The 18,268-nt window shown below is 40.4% G+C and overlaps 1 protein-coding gene across 2 annotated transcripts in view; it reads right to left on the bottom strand.

The window, feature by feature from the left end:
- Nucleotides 1-18,268, bottom strand: part of LOC114450629 (serine/threonine-protein phosphatase 2B catalytic subunit alpha isoform) — a 54,891-nt gene that overhangs the window by 26,161 nt on the left and 10,462 nt on the right. For both annotated transcript variants that reach the window (XM_028428840.1, XM_028428839.1), the window contains exon 2: nt 5,667-5,867. In XM_028428840.1, coding sequence (XP_028284641.1) covers nt 5,667-5,867 — 201 coding nt within the window. The remainder of the gene's footprint in view (nt 1-5,666; nt 5,868-18,268) is intronic.

Consider the following 18,268-nt stretch of genomic DNA (forward strand, 5'->3'; position numbering starts at 1 on the left):
ACAAACCTTTGTTAATGAATGAGCTGTGGCAGCATGTGTTGAAAAAGTTTTTAATTGAAATGTGGTTCAATCTAACAAGTCAACTGAGAAAAAAAGGAACTATGGCAGAAGCATATCTTATATTTTTCCCCATTAATTCAAACAGCTAGAGAAGTTTACCTGCCAAACTGACAACACGCCAACATCAGACGCACACCTGTTTCCAAACCGATCAATGTCAAGTATGGAGAGGACTGGAAGTGCATTTGTATAATTGCAATGTGAAAACAAAAATAACTGGACTGGTTGTATAAGCTTAAAAAAACACATGAAACTTGAAAACTCAGACTTTTAGCACAGTTTCCTCACAGCAAAGGGATTCTCTGGTTAAATCTGCACTAAACACTAGCTGAATCACTAATCTAAGATCAAACTTTATGTTAATGTCTGTTAAATTATGTATAAAATAATATCATCATGGACTTATGATGAAATTTCCCCCACTGTGGGACTAATAAATGATCTCAAACATGTTTTTTTGAAGCTTGAGTTTCTACATATTTTTACCAAACCATTACAGCCTCTGAGTAAATCTGTACAGCCATTGAGGTGAAAACAGTAATTAACACGACAGACCGTTTGTTGTGTGGTTTAGAGCCTTTCTATTTCAGTAAACAAGTCAGAGAAGTCATCTTCACCTGAGCTGTGAATAACACAAAGATAACAATCCACATTCACTCAACGCGATCACCGTGACATGGCATCCGTGTCTGATGCCAATGTGTCTCAATTCATCTATTATCCAAGTAATTGGCTAATTAAGTAATTAACAAGAGGGTGAACAGATTTAAATCTAATTTTAAAGGGATGCAGACTTTCTTTTCGTGAGACTGTTGCTTTATGAACTGTATCTAGGAGCAAGAAATACAATAAGGGGCTCTGAAAAAGTCTTTCACAGAGATACCCAATTAGTGAGAGCTGGAGGACAGCATTGGAGAGCAATTACCTCAAGTTACGAGCCTCATGAGACAGCTCTGAGAATTCGCTCTCCTTGACTGTATCGTAAACCTCCGCTTTACCATTTGTCGTTTATTAAACCCACACTGTGTAACTGTTTAAATCCACAGCAGAGACCAACTTCAAAAGGTGCCTCGTTATATGTGTCAGATATCACTACCTCTTGCAATCAAGCTAAGTTTCCTGGCCACGTGGTGCTGGTTTATTTTAGATTTGTTGTAAAGTTCCTGGGAAAATGATTTAACTGAATTAAATGGCTTAGTGTTATTTATCTTTTTATCTACTGGAACGGTTATTTACAGTACTAAAATGCACAACATATCTTCATGATCTGTTAGAGGTTTCTAAGTTTCAGGATTTGCCTTAAGCATGTGATATCATATTCTTCCAGAACTGATGGTGACATAACCTGTGACCTCTAAGCACCAAACAGCTGAGGCCTGAGGCCAATGGCAAAGGAGCAGATGTCAGAAGGGTTGTGTGAGAAATTGCAAAAAAAAAGTGATTCGAGATTAATCATTACATACATACATGCATACATACAGTATCAATTAGGGTTAAAAAATAAATATCTGACATTAATAGGCATAAAACCTTGCATCACTACTATGTACTTGTTAGGTTTCATAAAGCTGCTGATGATCCAACCATTCAGGGGTGGTTATAAGGATGCAAATGTATCTTAAAAGGACAAGTCGTCTAGGAAATCCAAGTGATTCATCTATATCTTGAAGGGTCTGTGATGCTAAGGCCAGTCGCTGCTATGGAAACACCCTAATGGCATTGAATCTATTCCACAATAACAGCATATATCACTGAGGACAAAAAACTAACCAAGACTGCTACCGACCCGATAAAGGCCTTCTATGAGCATCTCCAATGGTAACTATGGTGGAAAACCACAGATGGATTGAAAAGGAAACATTCTCCTCTGTAAAGACAAAAACATCCCTGGTAAACTAAATACAATATTGTCTGAAAGGGCCAGCATTAAGACAGTGATTACTGTGAAAATTCTGTGTTTATAGTTAACCACTAAATTGTAGGGGCTACATAGAAATGAAAACCTTAAAAACTCTCAGCAAAATTAACACAATTTCCATGTTTTCAGTGGTCCAGTGAGGGAGTAAGAGGCTGCAATTTTACCTGAAACACACGTCAAACACACTGTGTGTGGGTGGACTGCACCCCCAGCTGACCTTTTGGAAAGCTATCACTTGCTGGCAAAGGAAACAGCAGGGTGACATGGCGATGCTGAGAGTTCAATCACTGGCCAAAAAGAACCGATGTGACAGTGCCTGTGAATTGCAGTCACTTCATCTGTGGAAGCATTGACGACTGGTCGATGTGCTTCAAACAGAAACACTACAATGCTCACTCCTCCAGTTCAGGGCTCTGCTTTATCACAGCAAAAACACAATCACTCTGTTCCAGTACACCTACAGACACGCTTTGCCTCCCTCCCTCTTGTCACACAACACACAGAAACGAGGTGAGAACCAGAGCCCACATAAGAAGAGCAGGTGGGAGTACATTATCTGGAGTGAGAAACAATTCGCTATGGCCATCTCCAGCTTGTGCACTAAAGTGATCTCCCTGAGTAGCGGCATATCAGCGGGCAGCAGCTATTGAGTGGGTGTTGGGCATTACACAACCTGGCTTCAGAACCTACACAGGCCACTCCAAAGGCAGGGCACATTGAGCGAGTGAGATCCAGAGTGATGTACACATTGTGTTTTGATTGAGACAGGATGATAACAATACCCCCAGTTTTATGATGGCACTCTCTGAGTGCTTACATCCTGCAGAGCATGCATTTATGCAAAGGCACAGGTGGAGCTAGCAATCTGCTCTGAACATAAATCTGTGTGCAAGGTTTCAAAAGCTGCTATTAAAACTACAGCAGCAACAATCAAAACTAAAATGAACTTTGAAGAGTTGAGCTTAGTTCAGATGAATGCCTTGGCATAAAACTTATCTCCATTAGATTAAAAAAAGTAAATAAAGCATGGTCTACTGGATATTCCTCTCCTTTACTTCATACATACTTTGGATGCCCCAATCAAATATTTTTTTCTAAGTTTTGACAGCTGACATAAAACAATGGATTATTGTTTTCTATCATGCAATATTTTATTTCAATTCAGCCTGGCTGATTTAGCACTGATGTCCATACAAGTGCATTTTTTTTATTGTAAGACTGCTGCATAAGAACCTTGCAACGCTACGCAGAGCAAACACTTCACATTAGGCTCATAAAACTGCCATTTTCATCAAGGTCTAGTAAGACCTTTTTAAGGACTGCACAGGAAATTCCACATCCAAGGTCTTAACATTTCTTTAGCAAGAATGCAACACATTCTCAGAAAATGAAAACCAAGAGCAAAGATAGGACATAATGAAACAGAATTAGTGGTTATATACTAATGAAAAACATCATTACTGACTCCTGACTGAGAGAGATCATCAGAGCTCACAGTGGAGAAAACATGTGTATCACCTGTGCACAAGCTTGCTGTTGCCTGGTGATGTGTCTGTAGGAGCTCTATTGATGGGTGACTTGTGTGAAGACCATGGGAGCAGCTTGTACTCAGCAGCCTGAGCCAGCTCTGTTCGTCACAAACTCTCACACACAATCACAACACACGCACGCACATGTACCCCTCCCTTCACAAAAACCCCACCTGCCATCTGGCCCAACAAGGAAGTGACTATGCGAGTGTGAGAAGCAGAGAGAGAGAGAGAGAGAGAGAGAGAGAGAGATAGCTGACATGTCATGGTGCTTTGCATCTATGATAAATATTTACATACTAATTTGCTGACCATGTGTCATGTTGGAAATGGAGGTGTGCAAACGGAGACAGAGTGAACAAGAGAAAAAGAGAAAGAAACAGCTCCTGAGCATGACACATGGCAGACGGAGGGAAGAAGAGCACTGAGAGAAACAAAGAAATGTTTATAGAGAATGGTGTGTGAGTTCGGGAGCATGCACAAGAGGGAAACACAGAAGGAGCACCCGCAACAGAGAAATCCTTGTTGAAAAAAGACGAGTGAGTGGGAGAGGGGTTGAGACAAGGGTGTTGAGTGGGAGGGAAAGAAGTGCTTCATTGCCGCACCCGTGTACACAAGTGCATGCAACACACACATACACAGCCACTCAGAATATGCAGCTTGTATACAGAATGGCTTGTCCACTGTTGTCCATCTATGTAACACAACAAAGGAAGGGAGGTTTACAAGCTGATCCATCATTTGTGACAAGACAGCTTGGGAAAAGGCAATCTGACCCCAAGGGTAGATCAGTGTTAGAGCATGTTTACACACATAAGTGTGTAATCAAGTAGAGCCAAGAAATTTGATAATGTTGGATGTCAGTAGTCAGTAATCTAATCCACATTTTTGTGTGTTTAATTTTCACATTGGGTTGAATAAGATGCCTGCCTTACAGTTGAAATGAACTTATTCTGCGGGACTTTAAAAGGGTTTAAACCTAGATGATCAATACAATTTGGTGGAATGTGACCCTGATTTAGTACTGAATTAATTTAGATACACTGCTGCAGTCTTTTTCTTGCACTCCATTACATAACCCACTTAATAAAATTAAAATGTACACATAGCTAAGTAATAAATAATCTAGTTGTATCCTGTAATGGTCATCTAAGGCACCTGCAACGGCACAGACAAAGGCAGTAAACAAGCTTATGATTGTGCAACCTGTTCAGCTTTCCTCTCTAAAGCTAGACAAGATACTCTCTTATCATAATGACCTCAATAAATATTGGAAACTGTTCAAAAAGGGTCGTGCATTCATGAATTTAAGTAACGCCTGACAAATATGAACATGAGCCCTCTCTGGACCATGTTGTGGGAATGATCTTTGTATTAGAAAATGATGGGTTGCCATAGATCCTTTGAGTAGGTCTCTGCCTCTGATTACAACAACATCAAAGAAGCCTCATCAGAAAGTCTAATGGAGGAACAAGGTACTTGACCAGGAAGAAAGACGACAATAGATGCAGTGGATCTGTGCATATGCATCAGCTGCCATCCCACAACAGTATGTTTTTTACAGAGGCACGAATGAGCAATTTCAGTGCTTTAAAAATAATAATAACTTGTGAATATTGCTAATGAAAAAAAAAAAGACTATATATATATATATATACTATATATATGCTATATTTTCTTCTGTTGAGTGTCTCTGCAATGGAGGAGTGTTTTTATTTTGCACAAAGCAGCCTAGTCAGCGATTACCACCAAGTTTGTTAGCCAATTTGCCAAATTAGATGAACTTAACCTGTGAGTTTCTTAAAATACACTGTCATGGCTAGCTACATAGCCCAGGAACTCATAAAAAAACCCACACTGGAGAGAGGACTTTATGTTTACACCAGTATGAAAACTAAATTTTGACTCAGTTAATGAGGAAAAATTTGTTTTCATACTGCTGCAAACATAAAGTCCTCTCTCCAGTGTGTTTTTTTGCCTAAGCACAAGCACAAGCTGTTTAAACCTCATAATACATATAGATGTGGAATCTTTGGTAAAACACAGGAAATTCTATATTCTTGTAAAGGTACCTTTGACTTTGTTTTGCAAAATAAAGTACTTGGTTCTTTGTCATGTCCCTGGGGTAGACAGACATAGTACCAAGCCTGATTGTTTACCTGTCACAGGGGCCTCAATGTCCAGCAGGTTCTTCTCTGAACGCAGGATTGCGGCACCCTCTCCTATGAGCCTGAGAGCCACCGCCTCCTCCACACGGCCCTCCTTGGTTAGGTGAGCTTTCAGCACATCTACTTTGGGCTTCCCCTCACTGTCAAACACCTCCTTAGCTGTCAGCCGGTGACTGGGGGGAAAGGGGACAGCTGCAAAAACAAAACAAAACCATCATTATGACCGATTACTTACTAAAACATATTTACAGTTCTTCAATATATTTTTCATTGACAAAAGACTTATGAGGATTCACAGTTAACACCGCATCGCTGCACAAACAGCATTTAAGCTGTTTGATTAGCAGGTACTTTGTACCTTCCAGGGGAGTGACTCCCTACAGGAGAGGGAGTTGGTGTTCACTCCTTTGCCTCCAGCCCTCCCTCTGAGACACTTTACCAGATTGCTGCTATGATCTGTGAGTCATTCCGTTTTCAATATTTATACAGACCCACACATTCTCTAGTTTGCTTGGCAATATTCACAGCAAAAGATATTACACTTTGAAAATGAAGTGAAGAACTGAGACATCTGTTGTTTTATTAACATTAAAAACCTTTCATATGAGGACAAAGTCTATATAACATGGGTTTATGCAGGGCTTAACAAGTAACCTTTTCTATAATTAAACATGCTCTGTTTTATGCAATAAAATAAAGACATCATCTTCAATCTGCCACGCATTTACTTATTTGTCAGTCACAGTTATTTAAAAGTGCAAATGTATGTTTACTCCTGAGAGTCTTGAAGGCATCATGAAAATTAGACCAAATAAATCCACAACAAATCTCTCTTACTGTCAATTTCCATAATTAAAGGCTTATAAGGGACAGCTTTTCACAGCAATTCAATGTACTACAGTCATTTTGGATGCAACTGGTGCATTCACAAATCCTGTCTGCATGCATAATTTGAAAAGCATTCTCTCCAATCTAATCAAACAAATAGTTGACTGTTTTTTATGCAAAAAAAAACAAAAAAACAAATGACTGTCTAGACAGGCTTTTAATGAAAATGTATAGTGACAAATGAATATAAACTGCTCAATGGAAGTCTTTAACATGGACATCCAGCTGACAAAGTAGTAGAGTTTTTGTCTAAATAAAAATTAAATGTTCATATCTCTTCTAATATCTTGATAATATATTAATTTATCCAGCTTTGCCAAAATAAGACATGCTCTTAATTAAGGTCCACTTGCAGACTTTGCACATAGCATACACATATGACTAATGCCCTAAGCCAGTAACAAATAGACTACTGTTGAGATGGTGTGTGTGTGCACATGCCACCAACATCAATCCTTCCCCTAAGGTGACATCAGTGGTAATCAGACCAGCACTTTTTCTGTGTCACAGTGTGCTTAGTGACAGCCGATATTTGGGATCTCAGATCCAGTAGTTAAAGCTTTCTAACAGGTGGACGTTGAAATTACAGATTTACTGGATTATGGCATTCTAGATATTTTTAGAGCACTACTCAGTCTGTAACAATCTAAGCCGCCAGGGTACATTTCTTATGTCATAATCAATGCACTTAACACTTACACTACCTAAAGCCAATAAATGAAGTGAAATCCTGCTTATATATGTAAGTCAACACATTTCAGCAAGCAAGATAAAAATTCTACTTAGGTGAAAATTATTTCCTCTACTGCTATTCCTCTACAGTTTGTAAGATTTTGTATCACATGATAGAAGTTATTTTTTTATCAAATATCTAAAAAAATCTTACATTTTTCTTTGTAAATAAGTGAGAAGCTGTTAACACAAGTCAAAACACATGCTTTAGTAAATCTTCTTAAACAATGTACGACTAACGTCTCCACTCAGGTATCTGGGGCATTTAGAGATCCCCATCTGAGATAGAATTACCCAAGGCCCCAGGTTGGCCTCCCCTGAGCACCTGCTGCGCAACTCTAGCCTAAGGCCAGGGACTTGGGGCTTTGGACTCAACAGTGGCAAACAACCACACCACACCAAGCCTGAGGATATTCACATATTTTTTTAATGTTGTTTGGTTGTCTGACATTCTTTTTACTCTCACAGAACAGTGTGATTTTTTTCAATTGACTGGTAAGACGTTATAGTGTTTAGTTGAAACGGATGGATGCAGGGCAGATGGGGCAGTGTGCTGAATAGGCAGTTTGACACTGCTCTGCTATAGTGGTTCAACATGCATGAAGAGTCACTTGATTCTGTAATCTGACGCTGTGGCAGAGGGAAACTTTTAAAGTAGGAATCATAGAATATTAGGTGTATTGATTTTAGGTTGACTGTCACAATAATCACAATGCAACAGTTATTTTCAAGGTTGTGTGCAAAGTTTTTTTTCTGCCTGTTTGGAAACATAGCCGGTAGTAGACCCACCCCACACACATACCTGAGGCCGAATACATGGAATTTCATGAGGAAGAATCATCACTGGGAAAACCCCATATCTGTTATTTGGTTTCCATAAACAATAAACAGTCAGTTTTGAAATATGACCACTCCTCCATGAAATATAAACATCCACAGTTGATGTGTTACAATGGGAACCAGTAAGAAGAGTGGAGCAGTTGGTGAGCCACATCTGCTGCTCTCACTGAAGTGATATATCATGACACAATCTCACATTCAAACACTAAACACTAAAGAATAACATTATTCTTTAAAAGAAATAACCCACAGGAAAGCTGTGGTTGTTGGCACACTGGCTAACTCTCAACACATCACCCTTCCATTTCCTACAGTCAAGACAATGGAAACACTGTGAACTTTCCCCTTGTGGAATTTCTAACAGCCCTCTTATTAACAAGAGTAACACCAACCTCTGCCAAAACATTACATGGTACAATGTAATGGTAGGTTCGACACTCTAAAGAAAAAGGTGTTACTCCCCAGACAAAAATTAAACACTGGCAGTGAAGGAAAATGATCAACAATTCGAGAAATAAAAAGCATCTGATATTTGTTGTTTTTATATATCTAGACAAAATAACTAAATAGTGGTGTCTGTTTGCTATATAAATGCAGCTGAATCCAACACCTTGCTATTGTCAGCTGTATCAGTATTTTCCCAGACAGCGGCTGTTGATTGTTGCCAACAATTGTTTGATCTACCCGTCCATCTCTTCATACAGAGGTTTACAGCTATTAGAGCATAAACTGACCCGACTCAGAAGTGGTCTCCATTAGTGATTCACTTTTGCCTTCATTAATTTTACCATTTCTCTGTTTCTTTCTGTTACATAACTGGGAAATTGCATTGCACGATCAAATCTAGCATGAGAGAGAATGATGAGGGGAGAGAGAGGATTAGAAAAAAGTACGATTTAAATTTGCCTGATAATTTGTTTCAGATTAGTTTTGTAATTTCCAAGCTACAAATTAAAGCTATCCATCAACCATAAGGTTTAAGGTCTAATAGACCACTAAACCTCTGGATGTCTGCGGGGTGTACTAAATAAACTTTAAAGTTCCTTAAATGAAAGCACACTATTCTGCATTTGGCCAGGTTTACAGCAGCATTTAATTATTTTGAACTCATCAAGCTTCTGATCATCAACCCCCACAGATTTCTCTGTTTATGCAGCAATCATGAAAGAGTAATTAGAGCAGAGCAGACAATCAGGTGCAAATTTTGAGAACTCTGCACCACAGGGCACAGTGCATCTGTAACTGCTGAGAAGCTGTGGGAGAAATGAGTAGCTTCAAATGTAGAGGCTGGTGTAGTTCAGAGCTAATGCAATCTCTCTGAGGAATGAGACAGCGGGAGGTGTGCAGTCATATGGTGCTGGACAGATCAGCTTAATTGGAGAAAGTGAGACAGACTGTTGTAGAGCTCACTAAACCCTGGCTTCATTTAGTGAGGAACATACAGTGCAACCATGAGTCTACACTGATCTGCCAGTTCAGATGTCAACAATTCCTGTACATCCTCTTCCTTCTCAGCCCTGCCAACGTTCCTAAAGCTGTGTGTGCAAAATCTAACACTATAAACAAACTCACATTGGCTGAGATTTGGGGCAGATTGTTTTTACAGATTTCAGTGGTAAAAATAAGTCTGCAAATACTACACTACTCTCACAACATGGTCAGTCAATCAAGACAAGGTAGTGCCACTGCTGACATCAAATGCACAGCAATACCTCTGACAAATACTGACTGGGGCTACCCCAGACACCTTATGAAGGGCAAGCCATGAGCTTACAGACCCTTCTGTTTGAGAAAAATATTAAGTCTGTCTGAGCTGAGCGAGAAAGTTGGCCACAGACCAAGCATTTATATAAAACAAATTAATTCCTTTAAAGCCATACATATGCAGCAGTCTGACAGCAAGAAAAAACAACAATAAATCATTGCAATTCCAATCCGATCAGATGCCAAATTGACTCTCCAAAAAATGCTGACATTGCATGATGCAGCAGGGGCCCTCCCTGAGTGTGGGCGAGACTCTGGTTGTCACTGCCCATGTCAAAACCCTCCACCCCCTTCCACTAGACAAGCCACCACACCAGCAATTTTCTTCCCTCAGGACTCAGCATGACCAGTGGAAATCTCAGCATGACCAACAGGGTGCTGAGGCAGAACAAAGACTCAGGAACTATGTGCAAGTGCAACAAAGGTCAGCTCATACAAAGTATAGAATACCAAAGGTAATTTGACTGCGTGGACAGGCAGTATTATGCAAAGGCAGTGTAGTGTCTGATCTAAAGTATGATATTGATCTATAACTTTCCTTCCTTCACTGTTTGCCTGATCCATTTGCCTTTTTGAACATTCGTGTTGTGCTCTGTATCCTGAGGCAAGGTAAGTAGCTGGCAGGACAAGCAAGATCTCTGTGTAATGAATCAAGTGGAAACTCACTATCTGATCAAATGGTACCTAAATACATGCACCAGGTAAGACAGCATGGCCAAAACAGAGCAGTATGCAGCAGGATTTGCTTGCAATAGTCAACACACAGGGAGGGGGGAAAAGAACCAATGTGAAAAAAGGATACTGTAGTTGCACAATTTTACGCATGAGATTAGTCTGCTATACAGTGTAGAGAAAAAAAAGAAAAAAAAAATCAATCACACTCAGTCTTTTTGGAAGCCTCTTAGTGATGGAGCTTCCACTGCATGTGATATGCACAGAGGATGACTGCCAAGTGTTGAATGGGGCACCAAGAGTGTGCAACTCACTCTCTGCTGATAGTCAAGGTTTGTTAATTAAATTACATAATGATGCTGAATTAGAGTGGGTTAAGAATCCAGGATGAACAGAATGCATGAGCTTCTGTCAGCGGCAGGAAACAAAGGACGTACTGTACAGCAGAAAGCACCTCTACCTCAAATGTCATCTGGCAGCAGTTTCATCGCTTCATTATTACACCATTTGGTCCGTTCGGAAGCTGATTACCTGACATGAATTATGCAAAAGATTGAGATCATATGACTATCCTTCCTGACAACAAAGACCTGCAGCACCTGAAGCATATAACACATTATATTCAGGAGGTTATAAATTGTAATCTACCTCACACAGCAGCAAGGCCGCTATATGTTAGATGAGGAATCGGTGCATCAATTTTTGCATCAACAGTTTCAATCAATGATCTATGTCAGCAATCATTTGAAATGATGCATTTCTGCATTTCAATTATAACAACATACATCTCCTTCGCATAAAGAAAGTCCAAAGTAAAATTATTCATATATATTTTGAAATATCAGAGCAGGGACTTGTATGTAAGTATGTTAAAAATAATCTCAAACTTATTGGGCAGTTACCAGGGTGAGAAATGAAGCTGCCACATGTAATCGGGTAATTACATTTTTTTCATTCTTTCTTCACTTTCATCCAATTTCAGTTTTAGGTCACTGACATTTGAACCATTCACAGCTGAGATATTCAGCAGTGTTGACATGGAGACAGGGAAAAAAATTGGGTTTTTGGCTTGTGTCGTCAGAATGTGCACCGTTATCTCCTGTTTACAAGACGCAATTTTGTACAGTGGCAGATGTGGCCAAAAAAATGCTGGTCCTAACCCTGCTAACAAGACTTTTGTTGTTTACACATACATCTGCAGTTGCTATTTAACTATATTAAGGAAGAGATGCAGGAGACTGCACTAAGTAGATCACTGCTACATAATCCAACATGCTAGTAAACCTGTGTTAAAAATGCTGCTCACTATTTATGTAAAACCAAGAGTACAGACAGTCTTGATTGTATCACTAAGCCTGTGGGGAGGCACAGGGGGAATCCTATGCACCTGGTATTCTGGTATAAAATATGCCTCAGTGCTGTACAACAACAAAAAATTAAATACTATATTATATTATGTATTAAAGAGCAAAGTCAATGTACAGAACTCAAATGTCTGACTGACACACCAAAAATGCAGAATGCACACAGGCGTTAGGACTAACAGTGAAAAGGTCACTTAGAAATTGGCAAGAACCTCTTTACCATGCATTAGTAGGGACAGAAACTGGCTGAGAATGAAGCGCTTAGCAGAGCGTTGCTTTGAAGCTCAGTGCTTTGAGCCTGCTGATTATATCTGTGTGCCGTTATGGGAATGGAGTGGTTACCTTTGTGAGTGAGGCAGGAAGGAGAGCAGAGCCAAAACACTCACCTTCCCAATGATAGAAAGAGAGAATAGGGAGGAAAAAGAGTCCTTGGTTGAATCAGAGGAAATAAAAATGCAAAGGGGGGGGAGGTCTGAGCACAACTGTCAACAAAGACTCAGGGTGCCTGTATCAAAGACAGATGCCGTGCCATGAAGATGAGTAGTGCTACAGTTCACAGCAGGGATCAAGGATAACATGTTTAATCATTTGCACACACAAATTATCAATCACTCCTTGGAATTAATAATTTGCACCCTTGTAGTACTTAATTTGTTCCCTGTAATTAATAATTCATGTCCTAAAATTACTGAAACAGTGTCTTCAAATTACTCAAATCATTCCATTAAATTAATAGTGAACTGGTTACATTTATTCTAATGGAAGGCATTGTAGTCACATGCTGTTAAGGCCAGGCCAGTGGGGAAGGACAAAAGATCCAAAAAGTCCTCAAGCTACTAATTTTGTCCATCAAATTAATACAATTACATTAAAGGAGTCTTTCAATTAGCTAATATTAGCTGAATAATTCTGAAGCTAAGCTGAATGTTGAATCAGACCATCCGTTTTGGCTAAATGGAGCACAAAAAATACACAGTACAATTTGTGTTTAAATGTTTAGATCTGATTCTGCCAACATGTAGACATTATTTTTGGTTTTTGCTTAAGGTACGTCACAATTCATATTTTATTTTCTGTGGTCAGTGTTATTATGAGCTGTAGCTCTAATGAGTATAACTTCAATTTAACGCTTTCAGTGGACTTCTATTGTTCTGTAAATAGCTGTTGACCATCATCATCTGCTGCAGAGATATAAGCTTTTACATCGCATCAACAAACAGGAGAGATATTAGATAAAAGTGAGTAAAGGGGTTGCCAGGGAAACAGTGCTGTAGAGTCTCAGTCTTAATCTTCCATCCATCAAAATATTGGCTTAAAAATGAATTGCCTGCAGCATGTTAAGTTCTGCACCGATCCAACGCTGAAAATCTGAGCACAAGCCTGATCATACATATTCTACTCTTACATGCTTTGAAATGATATATAGCAGGAGGTGATAAACACAAACAACAGGAGAGTGCTGGTGTATCTGACAGCTGTTCACTGCAATAACATGTGTTACACAGCGACACCCATCAATGACAGTTTATCTAGGTATCCTCATTATTGAGATAGACAGGTCCTGTACTAAACAAGTCAACAATACGCTGAAAACCTGCATCTATCCTACCATAGCTGTCAGGGTTATCAAAGAGCATCAAGCTCTGACAGAAAATAGCCCATAGCAGTGTTTTAGAGACCTGGGCAACAGCAATGTAAGAGTGAGTGACAAGAAAACGTTAATCCTGCTGTTGCCTCGACAGATTTTAGATGAGAAATGTGGAAAACATTTGCAGAAGCAGGTGATCAAAATGCACCGCTGCTCAGACAGCACTCACAAGTCCCTGATTAATTAGTGAGGTTAGGGCTGAAGCGTAGGCGGTTGATGTGGGTGAATGTAGGGATGGATGAATGTATATATGTATGTAAGGATGGATGGAAGGGTGTAGGCGGCAGACGCAGTGGAGGGGGTTGGACGGGCATTTTCTAAGGGATGTCCCTCAGTCCCGCAGTTTTTCTGGTGGTGGTGGTGATTGTGCATGTGTGTGTGTGGTAAGCCATCAGTGTAGCAGCAGATCAATAACACAGTGAGAGCTCGCCAGGGACCTGGATCACGGCTGGCAAATGACTACAGTTATTTGGAGCTGGACAGTTGGAAGGGCATGAGTCAGGAAGAGTGAAAGATCAGTCAATAAAATAAAAATGCAACCAAATGGATGAAAAAAAAAGCCACGCTATCAAAAACCATTTTCTGCCTGACTTGACACAGTCCACTGATGAGACATCCCTGCAGATTCACCAATCTCTACAGAAAATTACAAGTCATATCTTGATGCTAGGCAGTGAAGTCAGTTCAATGTCTAGAAGTCAAAATAAATATTGACACCATGAGAGAGCACAACACTTCTTTGATGAAACCTAAGCAATGTGGTTGTTTTATTTAGTTGTAGTAAGTAAAAAAAAACGATTATTGCAAAATGAAGGAAATATTTATTTTGGATAGCCTAAAGAAAATAAAATGATGTTAATGTGTTAATGTGATGAATGGCTTAACTGAACACAAAGACTTACTACAAGGCATTACAAGTTTGGGCAGAGCTCCATGTAAGGTGTTCAGTGAAAAACTCCTCAGATTTCCAGGTTTGTGGAGACTTTAACTCCCCCTGGCATTTCCTCTGAAAGCCACTCTGACAGGCCCTGAAGAAGACATTCCCTGCTAGCTTTACTGTGCTGAGGCCTGCCCCCCCCCACCCTCCTCCTCCTCCGCCTCCTCCTCCTCCACAATGCCGTGACACAGGATTAGCTTTCATTAGAGAAGGCGCTGTAATCAGCTTTGGAGCATAGCAGAGACGGAACAATGGAGGAGGCTGAAAGGATCTGGAAGACAGGGTGCTATGGGCGCAGACTCCATCCCACAAATGGAACCTGTGGCACACAACGGCAAGATAGTGTCATAGCCACACTGATCTGCATATTCCCCTCTGTTATTTATCACGCTGAAAAGATTGATCAAAGGAACTACAGTGATGATGTGTTCTAATGACAGTGACACAAGCAGGACACTTAAAAGAGCACTAAAATGGTGGTCTACATGTTCAACATTTCCTCAATCCCTCAATAAAACAGAAAACTAATAATCTGGTTTATCACATAATTTCAGCTTCTAAAAACTATGGGCCAGTGCAGTGAAAAGCAAGGAAACACCAGTAGGTCAGGTGATTATCAGTGCTAATATTTGTACAAATATTGAAAGCAACCCTTAGCAGAAGAGATAATGTGGTACTAAATATTTAATTCATTAGCCTCCTTCATGATTGACAAGGTGTATCATGGAGAGTTACACACCTGCCAAGCAAAATTAAGAATACATTTCACATAAAGCGTTCATACCACATTCCTAAATGTAAACAGGGTCTACTGATTACAGCTTTGAAGTGTCATTCATAGTTCAAATTAAATTAAAGCTGGTTAACCAGAAGGCCTTTGACGTCTAGTCTCTGACATAATGATGGCCTTTCTCTGCAGGACTTCAAGGTTACAATTTCAACATTTCCTTCAGATGGCAAACAGAAAGGTCAAGCAGCTGAGGAGGGACTCAGTTTGAAATCCCGTCTGTACATAAACCTGGCCCTTCATGTTGACAGAACCACCTTTGTGTGAGTCTTCCACCACCCTCCATCATGCTGTCAACTGGCGCTTGTATTGGGAAGGACTGACGACACAGGTCTATCGAGAACATATGTCCCCACTAACCCTGGAGAGCTCTGCCAGTGCACTGGCAGCCACTTTACAAAGCGTTCTTGTTGGTGACTTGTTCTATGAGTGTGCACTGACATGCAGACGGGTAGCTGGATATGATACAGATCCACAGTGTACAGTTCTAGCTAGCTTGTCACAAAACCAGAAGTCTAGCTTCAAAAGCTTTACTACTAAGAAGTGCAACTCAATACTATAATGATAAGATGTCAGACAAGCAAAAATATACTGCACTGTGCTACCAAAATTACACTGAACAGTTCTACAGCATTTGCCAATGTGCTTTAAAATGCTGGTTGGTCATATACTGAACTTTAAGTAGACATATAATGTCTGGCTAATGAAATACAATACTGACTTAAATCTGGCTAGGAATCCTCTTAGTTCAATACCTGCATGAAGGCCCGAACCAGGTTGCACCCTGAAACCCTAGCTACACATATGCCTCCAAATCATGGGATGATAAATAACACGGGATGTAAATCAACAGAAGAAGGCTGTTGCGTTCCAGAAACTCCAACTGACTTTGTTGTTTTCTGTACTCATTCACAGCTTGCCTCTGAGATAATATGCCTCAACAGGCGTGATCGCACCTCCCAAGGAGGGCTCGTTGGCAGTAGTGATGTTGGCATTTCCAGAATGCAATTACTAGACACATACAGTGGGGTTAAGGCCAGTCTATATTTGCACCCTCACATGGTAAACGCAGCTTACCAGACCTGAAGCTGACCCAAATAAAACAGAACCTGAACTGTAGATAACATTCCTCATCACTAATTAACCCCCACACTCACTCCTCTCAGCTGGGAAGGTTACCTGCTTGACTTGAAAATGAGTACTGCCCTGCCAACTATCACAATGATCTGCGGAGTGGGGCAAACCCTGCTTACACACACATATGTGAAATTATGTTCCTCCATGCTGAGTCAAAAGAACTCAGAGGGGTCAGAAACAGCAACAAAATATGTGTTCTAAATAAATTAAAGGATGAATAAAGCTAAAATACTCCAGTATAATTGCCACTTTTAATGCTGAAACAACAAGCTTTTTACGACATCAAGCGTTGGTGCTCAAGAGATCCATGCCTGCATTCTCATTTCTGGCAGACTGGCTGATTTGTTTTGGAGGACAGGTGGTGAGGCAATGGGATGGCGCAGCCAGCCACCTCCTGCCACCTCTTGCCAAGACAACAAGGCCCCTAAGAGTTCCCTTCCTTTGCCATTGCTTCCTTTTCTCCCCTCACTCACATCCACTTCTCAAGTCCATCTCTGTTTCTAGGCCACGCCTGAGTGGGTGTGGTGGTTTCTCCTGCCAGCAGGGATACCTGACTGCCAAGAAAGAGAAGCAAAAACAGCATGGCGCTGTAATAGGAGGGCAGGCTACAAAGGAATTACTTCTCTACAGACTAAAGGAATTCTGAGTCAGCAAAGTATATAACTCCGCATCAACTACACACACATATCTTGTCTCACCATTCCCAGCCTACACTCCCAAGAGGAGCTCCATATATCAGGAGAAACTGTGACAGCCCCTGAAGTAGCTGCTATTATGCAACCCTTCTGGGCTAAAAGTGACTGTAAAGTAAATTATCTTTTGCTGCCAGCCTGACCTCCATATTGCAGAGAAAGCACTTTCAAATTTCACTATTGGAGTAGGCACCATCTGTGCAGGCTTTGCTAGCAGCCATGAGATTAAAGGCAGTTAAAGCATCACATTCGAAAGCCATCCCAGCAGTCTTCATTCAAAGATGAGAGCTTAAGTCTGGTTGGGGTCTTTAAAGAACCCCAGGCACTGATGGGTTGAGGGGGTCAAGCACCAGTGAGCTGCCTAGTTCATGCCCGCAATCCCTGTAGGACAAGCAGGGCTGATACAAGGGTCATATTCTTGAGGATCAGGTCTGTGAGTAAGTTCAGTTCACTTGACAGCTTGACTGCCTAAAGGCAGGCTTGACTCTCTTCTACTAGCTGTGCATACTAAACTTTTCTATTTTAGACATATTACTTTACTTTTATTCTAAAAATTTCTGTCGTGTGATTCCCTGATGTATTGCACAATAAATTTTTGCATACGCTAAAATAGATAATACTGATATTTACCAACTTAAAATTCCAAGAAGTTCACTAAATTTACAAAAAGTAGTTGGAAAATGTTGCCTTAATTTTTTTGAGTTGAAAATGAGTAAAATGTTTTTACGGTGTAGAGGGGAGGTCAAACACATACAAATAGGTTTTCTAAAAGCATCCTATGCTGTATTGCAGCCTACCGCTGTTCAACTTCATAGCTCTGTATTGTATGAACCATCTGTTGGGTTAAAAAGAAGCCACTGCTCTTGTAACAGCTGGCTAGGAAAACAGTCACTCAATCGCTGTTTAATGCGACATAACTATTGTCTGACATTATTACTGTCATGGAGTATTTACCCTTCGACAAGACCCTGAATTTAGTCCGGTTGAGGGTAAATACTAAATGGATTTAGTTCTTCCAATTGCTGTCTGAGTGCTGGCTTAAAATCACTTGGAGACACACTATCTGCCAGGCCGGCCAGCTGATTTGTACCTCGATTTGGCCGCCCAGGAGGCTTGCCGCATTCGTCCCGGG

This window comes from Parambassis ranga, chromosome 18 (genome assembly GCF_900634625.1).
Source record: "Parambassis ranga chromosome 18, fParRan2.1, whole genome shotgun sequence".
In the NCBI taxonomy this organism is placed as follows: Eukaryota; Metazoa; Chordata; class Actinopteri; family Ambassidae; genus Parambassis; species Parambassis ranga.